Genomic DNA, 20,764 nt, shown 5'->3' with positions numbered 1-20,764 from the left:
CTCATGAAATGACCAACAAAAGAGGTGGGGGAAGAGAGAATTATAAATGTCACACGTAACAAGTGCTGTTCGACCACTCCAGGACTCACTGGGGTGTCGGCTGAGGGTACTGGGGAGAAGAGAGCAATTTAAAGCACCATTTTCAAAGCAACTGGTCTGGGGCAAGTTCCTTGACTTCTCTGAGTTTCCTCATCTGTAAAATGGGGTAAAAACAGTAAGCTGGAGAGGCTCTGACTGTGGGAGGCTTGTGGCGTCCTGCATTAGGGAGTCTGTGTACCACCTGGATTCCCGGTCTACTTAGGTGGTTGCTTAGGGATAACAATCCCAAAACTCCGATCCCCTGGCCTCCTAACCCGGCCCCGCTGTGGTTCTGACGTGAGCTTATGCCTTGTGACCTCCCTGCACTGTCCCTGAGTTTCCTATCTGTGATGGCTTTCATGCCTTTAAGCTTTGCTGTGCAGGAAGTCTGCATTGACCCTTGTCCTTCCTGTTTTTCCCGTGCAGGTGGTCAGACAGTAAGTACCACCGATTCCTCAACCAGCAACAGGGAGAGTGTCAAGTCGGAAGACGGTGATGATGAGGAGCCCCCCTATCGGGGCCCCTTCTGTGGGCGCGCCAGGGTGCACACCGACTTCACGCCTAGTCCCTACGACACAGACTCGCTCAAGCTCAAGGTGGGTCTCTGCCTGGCCTCAGCCCGGCTCTCCATGCCTTTAAGAGGCGGTCTGTTTTCCTTGCCGTTGAATGCTGGGCTCCTGCGGCCGCACGCTGGCCGGTATCTCGGCTTCGCTGATAAACCGGTCCCCTCTGTACACAGACCCTAGCGTGTCGGACAGAGGTGGGTCTTGTGTTAATCCTCTGTCATCCCCACTTCGTCCCCAGCCCTTCCCTGCGACCGGAGCTTCCTTTTAGAATTCCCGTTGCCCTCCACCCTCCAGTGTCTGTCTTTGTCCAGCTGAAGAAACCTTAACTGTCTTCTCTGTGCGACTGGCGAGTGATGTTTACTGGGACAGATGGAGCTGCTCACAGTTTCTGAAGCGTTTCCAGACCAGGGACTGTGCTGGCATTTGCTTGGTGGGAAGTCTTTCTCTAGGAAGTAGGAGTTCTGGATGGTGGCCAGGTGCCCAGCTCGCCATAAGCACCAGGAAGGACTTGGGCCACACTTCATCTCATGGTTCAGGGGGCGGAGGGTAGGAGACCTCGGGCCTGCGTGGAATCTGGCTCTCTGCCAAGCTCCCAGTTATGTATGGTGATTTCAGTAGCTTCCCGTCTGCGTGATGAACACATCTAATTGATGCATGGTTCATGCCTAGAGACGGATCTAATGGAAAGATCTTTGTTCCCTGGGCCACAGAAAGGAGACATCATCGATATCATCAGCAAGCCACCCATGGGCACCTGGATGGGTCTGCTGAACAACAAGGTCGGCACATTCAAGTTCATCTATGTAGATGTGCTAAATGAGGAAGAAGAGAAGCCCAAGCGCCCCACCAGAAGGAGGAGAAAAGGAAGACCACCCCAGCCCAAATCTGTGGAAGATCTCCTTGATCGGATCAACCTGAAAGTCAGTTTTGTCCCATTCCAGTCACACATGGCATCGTTGCCTTCTCCTTTTCCTAAATTAAGCAAGGGCACTTTTAGGGAAGGGGGGGCGATCTGTGTCATCCAGCAAGGCAGCCCGTTACTAGGATGAGTATCCGTTATTCTACAGAAATAGGTACCAGTATGCTAATGCTGCTCTTGGCCTCTGCTGGGGGGGCCGCACAAGTCCCGGGTCAAAATTTGCTGCTGGCCCCAAGAATAGCTTTCAAAGAGCTGTGAGCACAAAGCCCTGGCGCCCTGCTCACTGGGTTCCCCAGGCTGTGAGGAGTCGCCCACAGGCCCCTGCCCCGCAGTTATTCCTAGGATCTGGTACACTGGGGCCACAGAGTAGATTCTGGGTCCTCCTTGCAAATTCTCTGGCTCCTGAGGAAGGCACAGGGCTTTGAGTTGGATTTCAGTAGCTCTGTAAATAAAAGTATCCTCCACGGTGCGCTGTATGGCGAAAGGCCTCAGTCAGGGCAAAGGCACAGTTAAAATGCAAGCCAGCGGGGTCCATCTCAGCCTGCAAGGTCCATCTTTGTGGCCCATGGTTAATGCGATGCCTTGCCCGCCTGCTAAGCTGGGTGGCTGGGAGGTACAGAACACATTATAAATGAGAGTTACCAACCTTCCAATTAGCACGAAGGTGACCGTGGAAAGGGTTCAGGGGTTTGAGGCCGGGTGTTGGTCAAGCATCACGTAGCAGCGCTTGCAGACTCACCCCTGGCTTCCTTCCCTTCCCTCCCAGGAGCACATGCCCACTTTCCTGTTCAATGGGTACGAAGACCTGGACACCTTTAAGCTCCTGGAGGAGGAAGACTTGGATGAGTTAAATATCAGGGACCCGGAACACAGGGCTGTTCTCCTGACAGCAGTGGAACTGTTACAGGAATATGACAGTAAGTTCTTCCCCGCACCCGAGGGTCCCTCGTTAGCTCAGCCACACACTCGGGTCCCTACAGTCCCTCCTTCAGTCCTATTCCATCCAGAGCCGGGGTCCGTCTTGTATTATGTCAAATGGCACAGAGGCGTGAATTCCCCCACATAGCCCTTGCGGTTGATGGGAGAGCAAAAGAAAACCTTACTGCTGGTGCCTTTCCTGGCATGTTTCTAGGTAACATTTGAGGAAAATGCTGCTCCCAGTGACTGAGAAACGAGTTACGTTTCCTTCACATGGTAGAGGCCCCCTTGGGCACTGTCCTAAGGATGCCTGGGGTCAGAGGAAGCTGACGCGCTGGAGCGTCCTGCCCAGCCAAGGGCCAGTCCCTTCTCACAGCACTCCAGAGCGGTTTCCTGATCGACTGGGAGGGTTAATGAACAAATGACATTCATCAGCTTCCCCTGAAGCAGCAGGAACTACCTGAGGTAACTGTGGAGAGCAGAGACTGCCGGGGCGAGAGCTCACTTTTACAGTCCATGGGCAGAGTTCAGTAAGCTCCCAGCTTTTATGGAGTCTATTTGAATATACTGCATCCTCTGCTCCATTAACCTAGTCTGATCTTGCTCTTTATTCTTCAATCTGACATCAAAAATACCCCTGAAATTATTCATCACGAGGGGAGTATCCTTTCTAGTTACCGAATTCAAATGCATTTTCTTTCAAGTGCTCTGCTTCGCCAGCTAATAGCATTTCTATTGCTAAAAGACAAACCAAAACCAGGGTTAATGGTGGGGAAAAAAAAATCCCTATTACCGAATGTATCAGGCCCAAGACACACGGAAGCGAGTGAGTCAGTACAGTGAAATTCACTTCTGCTTAATCGGGCCTCCCTCTAAATTAACCAGTAAACATAGAGGACCACACACCATCCAATGGATGTCTGAACCCTAGATAAACATACTGCCTTCAGGGATAGATTTGAAGAGAATTGCGCTTCATATCGGGTCTCTTTGGTAGGGGAGCTGTCTCTTGGGGAGGGGGCGTGTGGCCAGGTTGTGGACAGGGAGCCTCCTGGCCCACTGCCGGGTGTGGCCAGCCAGCTCTATTAATATCAATGAGCGTTAAATCATCTACTCTCCTGGACCACATCTGCTCTTCCTCAGCCACTGAGAACAGGTGGTTTATAAACCCTGTCCGTTATGTTTCCTGTAGCATTCAGAGCATAGGAGCGAAGCTACACCCTGAGGATAAGACAGGGTGGATCTGTGCTTAGTCTTTTTCCTGCCACATTGGCTCAGATCCGTTGCCCCTCGGGGGAGCAGCTCCTGAGGTCTGCACCAAGGGATATTTTATAGGAGGGAATCTGCCTATCATGATGCATACTCAGAAGTCTAAGGAGGGCTCTTTGCTTCTTTATAAATACCATTTCACATCTGTGCTGTGCCATTGCTCAGACTATCCCTAATGCACAAAGCAGCCCTTCCTTTTTCTAGTTCTCAAAGGCTTCGGGGGCTCCGGGGTGCTGATCAGTGCCAATGGTCTGGGTCCAGACGTATCCCAGGATTATAAGACTTTACATTCAGTGCAGTTAAATTGTATTTAAGTAACTGATAACCTAAAGGAACACCATAGATTTCTGTCAAACTAAATTTCTATGCACTAGATCGATCCAGAGATCTACTGAGATCTTGCAGATTTTCTCGCTCAGCTACCCACAAGAGCAAGAAGCACATCTCCAGCGTGAGCTGGCAGCCAGACCCACCAGTCTCTCTCATTGCACATCTGTGCAGGGGGAATGCAGGCCTTCGTACAGGGTGCCATTTAATTGTCTGATAGCATTTCCTTGCACTGACACCAAAACCACTGTCTTAGGCCTGCCAAAAGAAAGCTCTTTTTAAAGAATTGTAGTAAGAATTTTAATCAGCAATTATTTCTAATATACAGAAAAGTACAGAGAAAGAAACAAATCCACATATCTACTTCTTAAATCTAACTAAAGCTAACATTTTGGCACATTTGCTTCAATTCTGTTTTAAAGAACTACAACGAACCGTTGCAAGCTCATTGAAAGGCCGGCTATCCAAGAATCCCATTCCCTTTCCTCTTCCTTCCCGAGGTTATTCTTCCTCCCTGTGTGTATGTGAGATGGGGGAGGGCTTCAGGTCCAAGTTCAGGTCATGCCCACACAGGGTTTCAGCCCCCGAACCCAGTCCTCTGAGCTTATTTGACTGTGAGAATTTTCATGGTCCCAGCTCACCTTCTTTCTTCTCCTTTGTACCTTGGCATTCATGCTAGTTAGTGGGGGAGAGGGTGTGGCCTTGAATCTGCCATTCCATCTAAGACCTCTCCCTAATCAAAGAGGGCAAGTTACTTGGTAAATACTGGCTTTTAGTGTGAGGGACTTTTCCTAAACTTGATAGTTGGGGTCCTGCTAAGTAGCTGCTGAATGGATCTTTCAGGAAGTGACCATAGCCCCTCGACGTAGGCCTCAGGACCGTATCCTCTGAACTGGCTTTCAGGCACCCCGGCTGTGTCGGATGAGGCTGGCAGCCCCAGAGATGCAGACACAGTCTACATCTTCACACAGTGACGGGGACAAGCGTTCTCTTTCATTCCCGTCGGTCAGCACTTTGGAGTGTGTTTTGGCTGAGGCGGTACGCCGAACTGTCTCGCTAAGGACAAGCTACATTGATTCCTCTTCCTGGGTTGTAACTGATAGCTCAAAGCCCTCATTTTACACGTATCATTTTCCTAAATAACATACTAGACGAGGACAAAGGCCACTTCAAATCCACAGGCTCTTCCACATAATGAGGATAACACTCTAGAATGTTCTACTTTGTGTGTGGGGGTGGGTGAAGGTTTTGCTGTTGTGCTTCCAATTAATTTTTCATTAGTCACTTAAAAAATAGCACTTCTTAATTTGGGATTCTACTTTAAGGGCTTCCTCTGCCAGGAGTCGTGTGAGAAATGCCAACAGGAAGTGGAGAGTGGGCAGGAGGGACAGTTGGTCCGTGGCGGAATGGCGGTCATCTGCCTTCCTACCGTACATTTTTTAATGACCTGAGAAACGGCATCAGATTTCTGGTTTTTTTATTTTTTCCTTATGTATGTGGTCGGGGGAGGGGCAGTGAAGAGAAAGGAAAATAAATTAAAGCCATTTATGCAGAAAATGTTTTCTTGGTTTCTGTTTTATGTGACCAAGTACTTTCTCTGCATAATACAAAGATGTTCTTCCTAACCTCGCTCCCATGAAGGCCTTATGTGCCCTCTTCATAAAATGTGCAGGTGATGTGACTGAGTGATGAAGGGCGCCCCCCCACCCCCCGACCTTATTTCCCAGGGGATTGACTTGAGGCACTTTCCCTGGACAGGAACACCAGGTACTTCTCTCTAAGGGTTCTTTCAGTCACCCAGTCACCCACCTGAAGAGTGTTCATGACTCAGTGTCCAAGTGAGGGGGCTTCCTGAACTTGCCCTGTCTGAACCTTTGTGTACAGGGAATAGAAATGCTGACCCCAAACAAAGGGAGGGGGCAAAAAGGAAAGAAAAGCTCCTAACACACAACAAAAACAGAAGGATTTAACCTGTGCCCCCCCATTCGTGAGCCTTACTCCTGTTGAGAGACTACAAGAACCAGCGCTTGTCACCAAGACCTAAGAACGCTCCCAGATTGTAATGAAATTCAGTGTTTCATTTACCACTTACTTTCACATTGGCTTCCAAATTGGGAAAGCTGGTGACAAATAACTTCAGTGCTCTGAATTCTCCCGCTTCCTGACTGGCCTGAACCCGGAGTCATCCTCCGGGTAACTTAAAAGACACTGACGACCTGCGACTCCATACTCTGCCTCTGAGTTTATCATCATGGTATACTTTATAGAAAATATGTTCTGATCTCATCCGTTCATTTTTATTTCATTCACTTTAAAAGAGCTCTCTTCCAGAAGTTCAAGGCTTAAAAATGTATGGGGATAGCAGGATAAAATCAGGATTTGGTTGACTTTGAAACCTCTGCTTTTCCTTCCCCTTATGACTCCATGCTGTGTGTTCACCTTCTTTAGGTAACAGCGACCAGTCAGGATCCCAGGAGAAGCTGCTGGCGGACAGCCAGGGCCTGAGTGGATGCTCTCCGCGAGACTCAGGATGCTATGAAAGCAGTGAGAACCTGGAACACGGTAATGTCCACACAGATAATTATGAGTGCGCCTTAATATGCAAGCCACTTGGGTCATTTATGAGTCCTTTTCTTCCTAAGCCTGAGCCATGCTTTTGGGGATACTGGCAATAGGGAGAAGAATTTTTCCAGGATTACTGGTGCTTAATTAAGATTCTTAAAAGGACTGAACATCTCTCAAGAAACTAGGCAACGGACGTTTTTGAGAAACGAGTCTTCCATCCCAGTTTGCACAGAAATGAGAGTTTAAGACACTTGTGTGTCAAAGATAGGACCCTCAACTTCCCGTTGCCCTGAGGCTCTCAGCGCCTTAGCCCCAGGGTACGTCATGGGAAGGGCCGTGGGGTCTAGAACCAGAAGTCCTGGTCCTGGAGGCTTTGAAACCTGAATAGAGCATTTACAAGCCCAAGACTTTGGTCAAATGACTTCATAGCCTCTGAGCCCCCTCACCACTGAAATAGTAAATGAGTTCCTTTCTTACAGATAGTTCTAAGAGCTAAACAAAGTAATGATATATTAATACCTAGCATTTGTAAAACATGGACTGCAAACTGGGCAGTGAGCCCAAGCGCGGCGGCCCTGGGTGTTGGGACGCTGCCCAGGGCAGCAGGCTTACTGGTGTCTCGTGGATCACGGCCGCGCGCCCCCCTCCTGTACCACTGCCAGAACCCAGCTGTTCATCAAAGATGACAGTGCAAAGGCATCTAAATTCATTCCGAAATAAAGTAAAAAGACTGACTTTACCCTAACGCTCTTTGCTTCCTTTCTGTGGAAGCTACATCTCTGAATACATATAGGCTATATGATTAAATCTTAAAATACTACATTTTTGTTTTTAAAAAAAATCTCAAAACTTCAGGCCAGCTAGACATCACCCAACTACACACATCTAATACGGTACTTCCTTGTCCCTCAGAGAGCATGACTGGGGCTCAGGGACAGTCCCCAGACTTCACATCAGTAGGCCAGGCCCACCCATGGTCTCCTCACTGGAAGGAGAATGTTTTTGCCCGTAGCTGGAGTATGGAGTGCCGGACTCACGGCAGATGACAAACGCAGTCCAAATAGGTGGTTCATAATTATACGCACATAGAAGATGTTCAGCAGATAGGTTTCGGCACCACAGGATCAGCCATAAATTTCACTTTGAAAAGCAGCACGACAGGATGCGAGCAAGGTACAAAACTGCCAGAAGTCCACAGCTCACGCCACAAAGCACTGCAAAAGCAAGATGTTTTCAAAATAGATGTGACTTTTTTTTTTTTTTCATCTTTTCTGTCTGGTCCACTTGACAGTTAAGAACATGGTATCTCCGCACCCCCCCCCCCCCCCGCCCTTGCTTATTCAAATCTTAAACCAAGCTGTTCTGGTTCCCACTAAGGAAGTATTTCCCTTGACCGCAGAGATGAATGTGAGGTGTGTTTAAAGGAGCCCATGCCTGTCAGGCAGCCCGTAAGCCCCGCTGGTCTGGGGCGTCTTTGCCCTGAGCCACCCCTACATTTCAGCTTTGATCTTTTTATAAATGAGGCGTCATTAAAAAGGATACTCTCGCTTTGAAAATACCTGATTTGAAAGTACGATCTTCTGAAAAAGGAGGATTCTGTTACCATGATGGCCTCGGCAATAATCGCTTCCTGTCTGACTTTCTTCCCTCCTAGTCGTTAGTCTCCGCTCCTCCTGACTGCTGTGTGAGGCAAATAAACTGCATCCAAAATACCTGCAGCTGTAAAACCTAAATTGTGTGTCTCCTATGTCCTTGTCTCTTCACAGTAAAAACCAGCATTTGAGTGCTGGGAGCTATTAGGTCCTTAAGGAAAACAGTTTACCAGGTAGGCCATCCATCAGGGTCACAAAAGCAGCAGTACTGGAAACGCCCCCGCAGTATGGCCTGAGTGCAGAGCAGTTACTGAGACAGAGGGTGAGCTGAAGGCTACGCGTCTTGTTTCCTCCCTGTCCTAACGGGGAGGCAGTCAGTAGGGAATTTCAGGAAGCGTCCGGGTCTCAGGCGGCTTACGTGGAGTGGGGTCCGGTGCATCCCCTTTTTACCACGGGTGGCTTGGGCTTCCTGTTGTGGCCCCAGACTCCTCCTATTAATAAGCAAGATGAGAGACAGCAGTAAAGGGTCCCCTGAAGTTCTGTCGAACACATGAAGACCATCGTGAAAAATGCCCAGGGTTGATAGTTTTTAGCTGTCGTTGGAATCCTATCAAGTAGCCCATGCGTTAAAATATTGAGCACCCACTGAAGCAAAGCTTTTTAAACTGCAGGTTGCAGTTTCATTAGTGGATTGTAAAATCAGTTTAGAGGGTCATGAACAGCAGTTCTGAAAACAGAAAATACCAGGGTGTGTTCCACAGGTAAGACTGATAGTGTTATTGTAATCTTTGTTTCGGTGTGAATGTCTCTCTGTGCACGTGACTGTACTGGCTGAATGTAAAATGTGTTTCTTACTGTAGGTCAGAATTTAAACAAATAGTTTGCAAGCCATTATGGGCTCTCAAACCAGGGTGGGGGGGCAGACTTTAAGGAGGTACTCACTCTCAGGTACTCACCTGTACCTGCCAGACCCTGACAGCAATCACCTCCACCAGTGCCCCTAGGCGCTTTGCTCACCTCACCCTAATCCCAATCTGATGAGCATTTTGGGGACCTCAAAATTTGATCCATGAACTCTGCCGAAGTGTTTTATCAATTTGGGAAGATAGTGGTTCTCCCGAAACCCTAGTGTTACAGCAGCCTCAGTTAAGATGGGACTGAAAAACCCACCTAGAGGACTTCTGGGAAGATGGCAGAGTAGGAGGATCCTGAGCTCCCCTTGTCCCAAGCACACAACTTAGGTAACAGCCACATCAGTGCATCCAACCAGAAAATAATCCAAATATGGGCAAAACAGACTTTCCAGTTAACTGTCGAGAGAAGGACATATTAAAAAGGTAGGAGGGGTGGAGACATGGTCAGGAACCAAACTCCTGGCGAGACTAACCACAAACAAGAGGGACACCAAATGCACCAGAGAACAGACCCCACACCAGGCACCCCTAGGCACGGGGGATCAGCAATGAAAGATGGCTTTGAAAACCAGTGGGTCTCGAGTTTGTGGGTTTTTAATAACCAGCTGGGCTTAACTCCAGGTACTTCGAAAAATCAGTGGCTCAGCTCCAGGAGGGCCGAGGGGGATAGGAAATAGTCCTCACTCTTTCTTAAAGAGCTCGCATAACAAGCCTGCTGAGATATGGCATAGAAGCAGCAGTCTGAAAAGCACCTGGGGTAATCTCAGAATGGGTGCTGGAGGGACAGGGATCTTTAGGAGACTTCTCTAAGAACAAAAGAGCCAGCTGGCGCCATCACCTCCACCCTCACCTGGACCACCTGCAGGAAACAGGGTGAACACTCTCCACCTACCTTGCTAACACCACGTACCCTGCCCCCGTGTTCTCCTGTGGACTTGCCCCATCCAAACCACCTCAGTTGGCAGGACTCCCTCCAAAGCAGATCTTGCCAGGTCTCATCCTAGAAGCAGCCCTGGCAGGGACTGCGGTCTCTCCCAAGTGACTCCTGCCTCGCAGAGAGAGAAGATAACCACACACCGCAGTATACTCAGTCCCAGCAGCCAAACCTTATAACCAGCAGTGCGGGGTGAGCGCCCTGTGGATCAGTGGAGCAATGCATCTGCAGCGCTGGCAAGCATCTGGCCTGAATGCCAGCCCTGCCCACCAACAGAAGCTTCTCAGGACAACACAGGGAGAACCCCTGCCGCTGAGCATGACAGCAGCCCTTGCAAGTGGGCTGAGGACAGGCATCTGGTCTGCCTGCAGACACCACCCAGCTGCAAGCCCACGACCACCCCAGGCCGACTCTTAGCATAGGGATCAAACCCAGCCCACAACGGCCGACTGGACTGAAGGCAAATGAGGCTCAGCACAACAGCAGGGTAGGGTACACGCAGTCCACACAGAAGACTGTCAAATAAGACACCCCTGAAGCTCCTGGTTGAGGTGAACAGGGGACCACAGGCCTCTTCTTCATAAGGCTACATCAGGAGACATAACTGACTTTCCTAATAAGAAACGAATGCAGAGTTAGATAAAATAAGGAGACCGAAGAATATGTCCCAAATGAAAGAACAGGACAAAACCACAGCCAAAGAGCTAAATGAAACAGATAAGCAATATACCTGATGAAGAATTCAAAATAATGGTCATAAAGATACTTACTAGATTTGAGAAGAGTGGAGGATCTCAGACCTTCAACAAAGATAGAAAATATGAAAAAGAACCAATCAGGGATGAACTCAGTAACTGAAATTAAAAACACACTAGAAGCAATCAGCAGTAGATTAGAGGAGGCAAAGAATGGATCAGCAAGCTGGAAGACAGTACTGGAAAGCAACCAGGCTGAACATCAAAAAGACAAAGGAAAAAGGAGAATAGGTTCATGGAACTCAGGGACATAATCAAGCGTAGTAACTTCGCACTAGAGGGATCCCAGAAGGAGAGAGAAGAGGGGGGCAGAAAGTTGATTTTAAGAAATAATAGCTGTGGGGCGCCTGGGTGGCTCAGTCGGTTAAGCGTCTGCCTTCGGCTGAGGTCATGATCTCCAGGTCCTGGGATCGAGCCCCACATTGGGCTCCCTGGAGCTCAATGGTGAGTCTGCTTCTCCCTCTACCTCTGTGATCTCTCTTGCTCTCACTCTCTCTCTAGTAATAAATTAAAAACAAAACAAAAAAAAAAAGAAGAAAGAAATAATAGCTGAAAACTTCCCTAAAGTGGGGAAGGAAAGAGACATCCAGATCCAGGAGGCAGAGACAGCCCCCAACAAAATCAGTCCAAGGAGGTCCACACCAAGACACATAATAATTGGCAAAAAAATAGTGACAACGAGAATTTTTAAAGCAGCACGAGAGAACAGTTAACATATAAGGAAAACCCCATAAGGCTGTATCAGCTGATTTTTCAGCAGAAACATTGCAGGGGCCAGAAGGGAGTGGCAGGATATATTCAAAATGCTGAAAGGGAAAAAACAAAAACTTGCAACCAAGAATACCCTACCCGGCAAGGCTATTATTCAGAACAGAGGAGAGAGAAAGCATTTCCCAAACAGAAATTAAAGGAGTTCATCACCACTAAACCAGCCTTACAAGAAACACTAAAGGGAATTCTTTTAGTGGAAAGGAAACACCCTAATCAGGAGTAAGAAAATTATGAAAGGAAAAAATTTCACAGGAAAATACAAACATAAAAGTAGATCAATCACAAAACCAGTATGGAGGTTAAAGCACAAAAGCAGTAAAATCAATTGTATCTATAAAAATCAGTCAAGTGATTCACAAAATAAGATGTAAAGTATGACATCATATACATAAAACATGGGGGTGGGGGGAAAACATGGGGTTGGGGGGGGCAAGTAAAAATTTAGTACTTTTAGAATGATTTCAAACTTAAGTGACCATCAACTTAATATAGACTGTTATGTGCACAGGAAGTTATATATCAAACTAATGGTAACCACAAATCAAAAACCTGTAATAGATATGTAAAAATAAGGGAAAGGAATCCAGGCATATCACTAGAGAAGGCTATCAAACCACAAGGGAAGAGATTAAGAGAAGAAAGAAACAGAGAACCAAAACAACTGTAAAACAAGTAACAAAATGGCAATAAGTACATACTTAATAATTACTTTGGGGTGTTTTGTTTTTTAAAGATTTTACTTAGAGCACGCAAGAGCAAGCACAAGTGGGTGAGGGGCAGAGGGAGAAGCAGACTCTCCCCTGAGTAGGGAGCCCAACATGGGGCTCGATCCCGGGACTCTGGGATCATGACCTTAGCCGAAGGCACACACTTAACCGACTGAGCCACCCAGGCACTCCAGTAATTACTTTGAACATAAACGGACTAAATTCTCCAATCAAAGACATGGGGTGACGGAAAAAAGCCAAGACCCATCTATATGCTACCTACAAGAGATTTATTTCAGACCTAGACACATACAGAGTGAAAGCGAAAGGACAGAAAAACATTTACCATGCAAATGGAAGTGAAAAGAAAGCTGGTGTAGCAATATTTATATTGGAACAAATAGACTTTAAAATGAACGGTGTAACAAGAGACAAAGAAGAACACTACATAATGATAAAGGGAACAGTCCAGTAAGAGGATATAACAATTGTAGAAATATATCCACCCAAAGTGGAAGCACCGGAATCTATAAAGCAATATTAACAGACATAAAGGAAGAAATGGGCAGTAATACAATAATACTAGGGGACTTGAACAACCTACTTACATCGATGCATAGATCATTTAGACAGAAAATCAACAAGGAAACAGTGGCTTTGAATGACACATTGGATCAGATGGACCTAAAAGATATATTCAAAACATTCCACCCAAAAACAGAATACACATTCAAGTGCACATGGAACATTTTCCAGAAGAGATCACATGTTAGGCCACAAAACAAGTCTCAACAAATTCAAAAAGGTTGAAATGATTTCAGGCATTTTTTCCAACCACAAAGGTATGAAACTAGAAATCAACCACAAAAAATCTGGAAAGAGCACAAATACATGAAAGCTAAATAACATGCTATTAAACAAAGAATGGGTCAACCAAGAAATCAAAGAGGAAATCAACAAATACATAGAGACAAATGAAAATGAAAACACAGTGGTCCAAAATCTTTGGGATGCAGCAAAAGCTGTTCTAAGAGGGGAGTTTATAGCAACACAGCCCTACCTCAAGAAGCAGGAAAAATCTCCGATATCCTAACCTTATATCTAAAGGAGCTAGACAAAGAGGAAGAAAGCCCAAAGCCAGTACAGAAAGCAAAGGTTAGAGCAGAAATAAATGAAATAGAGACTAAAAAAATGGAACAGATGAATCAGGAGCTGGTTCTTTGAAAAGATCAGGAAAATTGATAAATCTTTAGCCAGACTCAGCAAAAAGGACTCAAATCAGAAATGAAGGAGAAAGAACTGACACCACAGAAATACAACAGATGAGAGAATATTATGAAAAATTATATGCCAACAAATTGGACAACCTAGAAGAAATGGGTAAGTTCCTAGAAACCTAACCTTCCAAGACTGAATCAGGAAGAAATAGAAAATCTGAACAGACCACTTACTAGCAGTGCAACTGGAAGGCAGTTTTGCTCACCACTACACCATCAACAATGCCACTAGCAATGACATTGAATCCGTAATTAAAAAAACTCTCAACAAGGGGCGCTTGGGTGGCTCAGTCTGTTAAGCATCTGACTCTCGATTTCGGCTCAGGTCATGATCTCAGGGTTGTGAGATCGAGCCCTGCGTGGGCCTCCATGCTGAGCGTGGAGCCTGCTTAAGATTCTCTCTTTCCCTCCCTCCCTGACTTGCACATGTCCAGGTGCTCTATCTCTAAAAAAATAATAATAATTAAAAAAAAAAAACCAAACTCTCAACCAAAAAATGTCCAGGACCAGATGGCTTCACAGGTGAATTCTACCAAACATTTAAAGAAAAGTAGGGGTACCTGGGTGACTCAGTTGGTTAAGCATCCAGCTCTTGCTTTCAGCTCAGGTCCTGATCCTCGGGGTGGTGGGACTGATCCCTGAGTCAGGTTCCATGCTCAGAGGGGAGTCGGCTTCTCTCCATCCGCCCCTCCCTCCACTCACACTCTCTTTCTCTCTAAAATAAATAAATCTTTAAAAAATATTAAAAACATAATTACCACATGATCCAGTAATTTCACCACTGGGTATTTACCCAAAGAAAAGAAAATGAAAACACTAATTTGAAAATATATATGTACTCCTATGTTTATTGCAGGATTATTTATAATAGCCAAGATATCGAAGCAGCCCATGTCCACTGATGGATAAAGAAGATGTGCTATGTATGCACAATGCAATCTTACTCCGCCATAAAAAAAGAATAAAATCTTGCCATTTGCAGCAACATGAATGGACCTAAAGGGTATAATGCCAAGTGAGATAAATCGGAGAAAGACAAATACCATATGATTTCACTCAGATGTGGAATTTAAGAAACAAAATGAACAAGAGAGAGACTGTTAAGTACAGAGAACAAAGGGGAGGTGGGTGGGGGGATGGGTGGAAGAGCTAAAGGGGGTAAAGAGTACACTTGAGCGCTGAGAAACGCACGGAATTGTTGAATCATTGTACTGTGCACCTGAAACTAACAGAACACTGTGTGGGAACTATGCGGGAACACTAGAAAACCCGCCACTGGAGCGCTGGGGCACAGCGACCCCCGAGTTCCAGTAAACGTCTAAGTCCTCCTGTAAGTCCTGAAGGTTATTTTCTTTCCTGTTAATAACCTTTCCACATCCAAACATTTTCAGGAATTTCATTCTCCAAACTGTTTTTGGATTGGTAAGGATTTCACAGATAACATTGGCCGACTTAATGCTCAAAAGAATCCAGGTGCACCTGCTGAGGAACGATAGAAGCTGGCAAACCATACTTCACCTGCAAGGTGAACTCAGGGATCTTTCCAGTATAAGTAAAATGTGGTAGTGTAATCTATACACACAGCTTCTGTTAACAGTTAAAGGGAAGGAAAGCCATATATCTAAAATTTACACTAAAACGGTTTTAAGAATTCTCTATTTTAACCAATTTTTACACTGTATGTTTAGCAGGATATGCTTTATGAAGAACTATTCCCCCTTTCCATTTTATCTGTGATAACTAATAAAATGGGACCATGGTCAGTATACTTAGGAGTAACAATGGGCTAACATTCTCCATGTAACAATGAAATAATAACCTATAATGCTTAGCATGTTGCTAACGCGCGGGCGATGGGCTCTGAGGCCTCACGTTACCATACGTAAGGGAGGACCGAGGCCATTTGACCACGCCCCTGCCTTGCCAAGTGCAAAATACTTAACATGTTGAATTGTGTCTGATTTAAAAGGATGGGGCCGGGGCGGCTGGGTGGCTCAGTCGTCAAGCGTCTGCCTTCGGCTCAGGTCATGATCCCAGGGTCCTGGGATCGAGCCCCGAATCGGGCTCCCTGCGCTGAGGGAAGCCTGCTTCCCCTCTCACGCTCCCCCTGCTTGTGTTCCCTCTCTCGCTCTGTCAAATAAATAAATAAAATTTTAAAAAAATAAAAAAGGATGGGGCCATTAGTAAGTCTGGTTGAGGTGGCTCCCATTCTTATCCATCCGTCTTAGTGTCTGGATTTAGGCCTGACATCATACATTTAGTGTTATCAGTTTGGAATTAGAGGGAGTTTGGTAGAAAACTGGAGTCCTGGAAGGAACCTCATTTTCTCTGCTGATAGTGGCCAACCCAGTAGTAATGTCACGGTGCCCTGGCCTTTTCCCCTTGTTCCCTTTCCCTCAGCTGTACAGCACGCACACAGAGGTTTTATGAGAGAATGTCTTCCATTTACCCAAAAGTATCCATATCCAGGTGCTTAGAGTAGGCACCATCCCTCCTCCTTCCTAATCAAATCCATCCACCACCCGATGTCTCCTTACTGCTTTTTTATTGAAAGGCCGAGATTGCTTAATGGGGAGATGTCAAAATTCTAAGTTAAAATATTTCATTAGAAATGTTTACTGAAATAATAGGCCAGGAAGAAAGCCTTTAGTTACAAGATAGTGGTCTTTTGGAGATTACAGCCTGCCACTGCTTTGTACCTTCCAAACCTGACGTGGGTTTAAAATTTTTATCTTTTTCTGTCGGCCTGGAATAGTAGGATCATCTGGGGTGTTCTCAGGCATTTCAACCCATCGTCAAAACACACATCAAACATGGGATTAACCAAAATATAGCGAAGGAGTTAATTATGGGGTGTATGCGTGTGTGTTAAAAGTACTGATGAAAACTAAGCATTTAGCACGGGGCCTGACCACACAAAGTAAATTCTCGGTAAAGCTTATCAAGCAATACTAGCAGGTGACCTCCACTAACAACCATCAGATTAGTAGATGATGTCTGGTTAGTAAGTTCAGTTATCAGCCTGACAACTGATTTTAATCAGGGTTGTTGCTCCCCTGGAAATTAGAACCATATCAGTATTTTATAGATCGTCTCAGGCAAAATACTCAGAGAAGCTTGTTTACTTACTTGTACCAAGGTTGGTTGACTTGTTTCAAGGATGCATTTACTTCACAGACACCAACAAACCAGCAAGAGGGGAGAGCTTAGCGGGAGGTGTACTTTGAGAGTTCCGTGGTCACCAGTGAACGTTAGGGGGGCACTGATAGAATTCAATCCACCGGCCCTTCGCAGCCCTGATCTCTGGAAATTGTCCTCCCTAAACAGAAATCCCGTCGTGGTTTCTAAACGGGGTACTACGGATGATCAAACTCTTCTACACTGATTGCAGCTAGGAGCAGACATTAGGCCTAGATTTATTTTACTGCCTGACACAGCCTATTTCTTTTCCTCGTGACAATTTCAGTCTCTACGAGTCCATTAATAAATCTGAGAATTCTTTCTAAAAATAAAAACGGGGCCATAATAACCCTATCTCACCCAATGTCATAAGTAGTGATTTTCCTGTCCTTAGTATAATTCAACAATGGGACACACAAGTTGGAGATTTCAGTTACGTCAGCACGTCTTTACACATTAGTTTGATTGATTTGTTGTTTTTTTTTAAACGACTGTAAAATATTTCCTGTCTCACAGGCAAGAGTCGGAAGCCTGGCCTTCTCTCTGTCAAGTCGTCGGCGGAGTCCAGCTTAAAGGCTTTCAACAGGAACGAGCTGGGCAACTACCCAACCCTGCCTTTAACGAAGTCCGCCGACGCCCTGAAGCAGGGGGAGGCGGCCAGGCTGGGCACTGGTCTTACCCCGCACGCTTCCAAGTGCTGTGAGCAGCCGTGGGGCGCTGGTTTGAACCAAAACCGAAGAAGCCTCCCTGTTTCCATCTGTCGGAGCTGTGAGACCCTGGAGGGCCCCCAGACTGTGGAGACTTGGCCCCGATCCCACTCCCTGGATGACCTTCAAGGAGAGCCTGCTGCTGAGAAGGATGTGCCTGGCGAGGTGACGGACCCCTCCCCTCAGACTGTACCACAAGTGCCACAGAAGACAACCCCCTCCGTCGCAAAGGTTCCAAGCCCCAAACGAGGTCCTGCTGTTGACCATGCACTGCTACTGACCCAAAGCAAGAGATGTCCTGAGCCTCCGAAGACAGCTACTAAGAAACCGGATGGCCCCATAGCCTCTTCGCGTGGCGCATCACCTCCTCCGTGTTGGCCCAAAAACTACGATGCTCAGCCTCCTGGAGTTAAACACACTTTAACAAGGACGCCTCTGGAGGGTCACAGGAAAGGACTCGATTTTGAAGGCACATATTCCCCCCCGGGCACCAAAGAAGGCCTAGATGCCGAGCAGAGGGGCCCCGAGGCAAGAGCACAGGCAAAGCATCCTGCCCAGCCTCCGCCCGTTCCTGCCAAGAAGAGCCGCGAGCGCCTGGCCAACGGACTGCACCCTAGCCCTCCTGGCCCCGACGCGCCAAGCCTGCCCGCCAAGAGGGGCAGCCCCGGTGACTGTCACTCGCCTCCGGCTTCCAGGCCCCCCTCGGGACAGGAGCCTGGCAGCCCCCCGAGCGCAAGACCACCGCCCTGGCTCTCCGAGCTCCCGGGGAGCACAAGCCTCCAGGAGCACGGCGTGAAGCTGGGCCCGGCTCTGACCAGGAAGATCTCCTGCGCTCGGGGAGTGGATCTGGAGATGCTCACGGAAAATAAGTTACGAGCTGAAGGCATCGATCTCACCGAGGAGCCATATTCGGATAAGGTACCGAAGGCCTTACGGGCTTCTGCTTCTTTAAGTCAGGCAGCCAGGTGAGAAGAGCCGCCCAGGGACCCCACGGAGCCCACCTGGCTGCAGGGGCCCTGCTGACGGTGGGGGGTGGGGGGGCGTCAAGCCGGGCCCTCTGCTGCCAGGTGCCAGGTGCTGGGATGAATGGGAGCCATGTCCAGATGAAACACAAATACAGCCTTGGACTTCTCCTTTCTCTTTTTTTCCCCTCTTCTTTTGCTTATTTTTAATTTCTGGCGGCCGTACTTTGCAGGGAGGGCTATCAAGCAGGACTACAACTGGTTCCAGAAAGGGCTGGCTTAGTGGACAGTCCTAAATTGCAGTTTCCATGTTTTATTGAACCTGTATGTTTGTAGATGTTAACCAATCCCCATTTCATTTCCTGTTTGTAAAATGGGATTAATAATCTGCATAACTACCTTCTGCAGGTATTATTAGGAGCAAATAAATGTGAACACACTTTGAAAATTACAGAACCCCTTTCAGATGTAATTATATCGTATAGTTATCTGTGTGAGTAACGGGGAATGATTATGAGATCTCCCACTGTACCAAAAACACTGCGAAAACTCATTTAAACTCATATAATGAAAACTCATTGCTTATTTGGAAAAAAAAAAAAGAGTAGATCTACCGATACCAAAATGATTTTGAAGACAAATGATAATAGATGTAGCTGTACATTATTCCTAGAAATGCGTACTCTGTGATAATGCATTCCTGGGAGTCCTGGTTATAAAATTCTTTGGACCACAAATGCCTTACAGTACGATCCTCCACCCCTTGCTCCTCCTCCATGATACTCAGTGAACAGACCCCTCAGAATGGAAAGCAGTGAGAACTGTTCTGTACATAAGTGCCGGCCTCGGTCCTGGTGGTGTAAAAGAGGTGCGACACAACAGTGGGCTCCCGGTAGGGCGCACGTGTGCCCTGCTCCCCCGCAGCTTAGGAGACCGCAAGATGATCCGCTGGAGTGAGGTGAGGTCCTTGGCTCAGATAATACAAGATTATTATGTTCCGCTTTACTTAACGTTTCAAAACATTTTCCTAGAGCTCATCAGCACCAGAAGGATCAAAGTGTAAACACATTCTCTCTAAAACATCCATCCTGACTACAGATATATTCACTTCAAATGAAAACTCGGTGATGCTTTCCAGTAGCTACTGGTGCCTTGTGTTTGCTGCTGTTGAAGAAAAAATCCCCTGCATTCCTTGATGCCACGTGTTTGTTCCCCCTGCAGCACGGCCGCTGTGGGATCCCTGAAGCCCTGGTGCAGAGATACGCCGAGGACTTAGATCAGCCCGAGAGGGACGTCGCCACCAACATGGACCAGATCCGCGTGAAGCTACTGCGGAAGCAGCACCGCATGGCGGTGAGCGGCGGGCGCTCGGGGTCCCCCCCCACCCCGAGCTCGGCTTTTGAGTCCATTTAGTTAGAGCACTGAATGATGAGCATGCTGGCAACCACTAAGCAGGCCTGGGCTCACGGCTGCTAGCAAAAGGAGACACCTGGAGGGAAAGGAGTACATAGCCTACAGTTTTAAAAATACAGTTTTGGAAAGAAGGAAAAATGAAAATGATCCATAATCCTAGCACTATGAAAAAGTTTTTAAAAATCTTGTCTAGTCAGTTCTCTGCACATAACAATAAATGTAGTTTTGAAACCCGTTTTCAGTGATCAGATCATGAATCTGTTACTAAACATTCATTTGTCTTATCAATATGTCAAAATGCTCTAGTAAATGTACCCTCATTTAGCCAATCCTCTATTGTTGAAACATTTAAATTTTTCCCCAACTTATTATTTCAAAAAATGTAGTGAAGAACTCCCACAGACTCCCAAGGTTAATTTCTGAGTATATATATTGCTTTAAGGGGGTTTGCTTACACAAGTCTGCACAAGATCTCAAGGGATTTGCACACTTGTTAGTAGACCACCTTCCTGAGAGAGCAGTACTTGGTCTTTTCACAAGTTGAGTGTAAATGTCCATTTCCCTGCCCTAGCCAACACTTGGTATTATTGTAATTTCTTTGTAACTACATTGATGAAATATTTAATTTTCTGGTTAATGTAGATTCAAAGTACAGTGGAAAATCTGTTTTATAAAAACTCTGCCCACGGAGTGTCTTGCCTGCCACACTACCACACGGCCTGCCTCTTGAAGCACCCAGGGATTTCCTTGACGAGCAGGTCACCAGGAGACAAAATAGCAGGGTCTAGAAATGCTTACAGTTTGGAGACTTGGGGACATTCTTAGGGTTAGATCTAATTCCAAGTACTTTCTAGAACCTGAAAAACTTCCTTGAAGATATGTCTCACCTCTGAGAAGCTGAGAAAGAATT

General features: G+C 46.6%; 1 protein-coding gene across 7 annotated transcripts in view; it reads left to right on the top strand.

The window, feature by feature from the left end:
* Positions 1-20,764, top strand: part of SASH1 (SAM and SH3 domain containing 1) — a 189,560-nt gene that overhangs the window by 165,235 nt on the left and 3,561 nt on the right. For all 7 annotated transcript variants that reach the window (XM_078054596.1, XM_078054594.1, XM_078054595.1 and 4 more), the window contains 6 exons: positions 505-674; positions 1,355-1,564; positions 2,330-2,480; positions 6,526-6,639; positions 17,289-18,397; positions 19,663-19,794. In XM_078054596.1, coding sequence (XP_077910722.1) covers positions 505-674; positions 1,355-1,564; positions 2,330-2,480; positions 6,526-6,639; positions 17,289-18,397; positions 19,663-19,794 — 1,886 coding nt within the window. The remainder of the gene's footprint in view (positions 1-504; positions 675-1,354; positions 1,565-2,329; positions 2,481-6,525; positions 6,640-17,288; positions 18,398-19,662; positions 19,795-20,764) is intronic.

This window comes from Halichoerus grypus, chromosome 9, assembly GCF_964656455.1.
Source record: "Halichoerus grypus chromosome 9, mHalGry1.hap1.1, whole genome shotgun sequence".
NCBI lineage: Eukaryota > Metazoa > Chordata > Mammalia > Carnivora > Phocidae > Halichoerus > Halichoerus grypus.
Note: the sequence above shows the minus strand (reverse complement) of the source record. Positions and strands in the feature narration are given on the sequence as shown.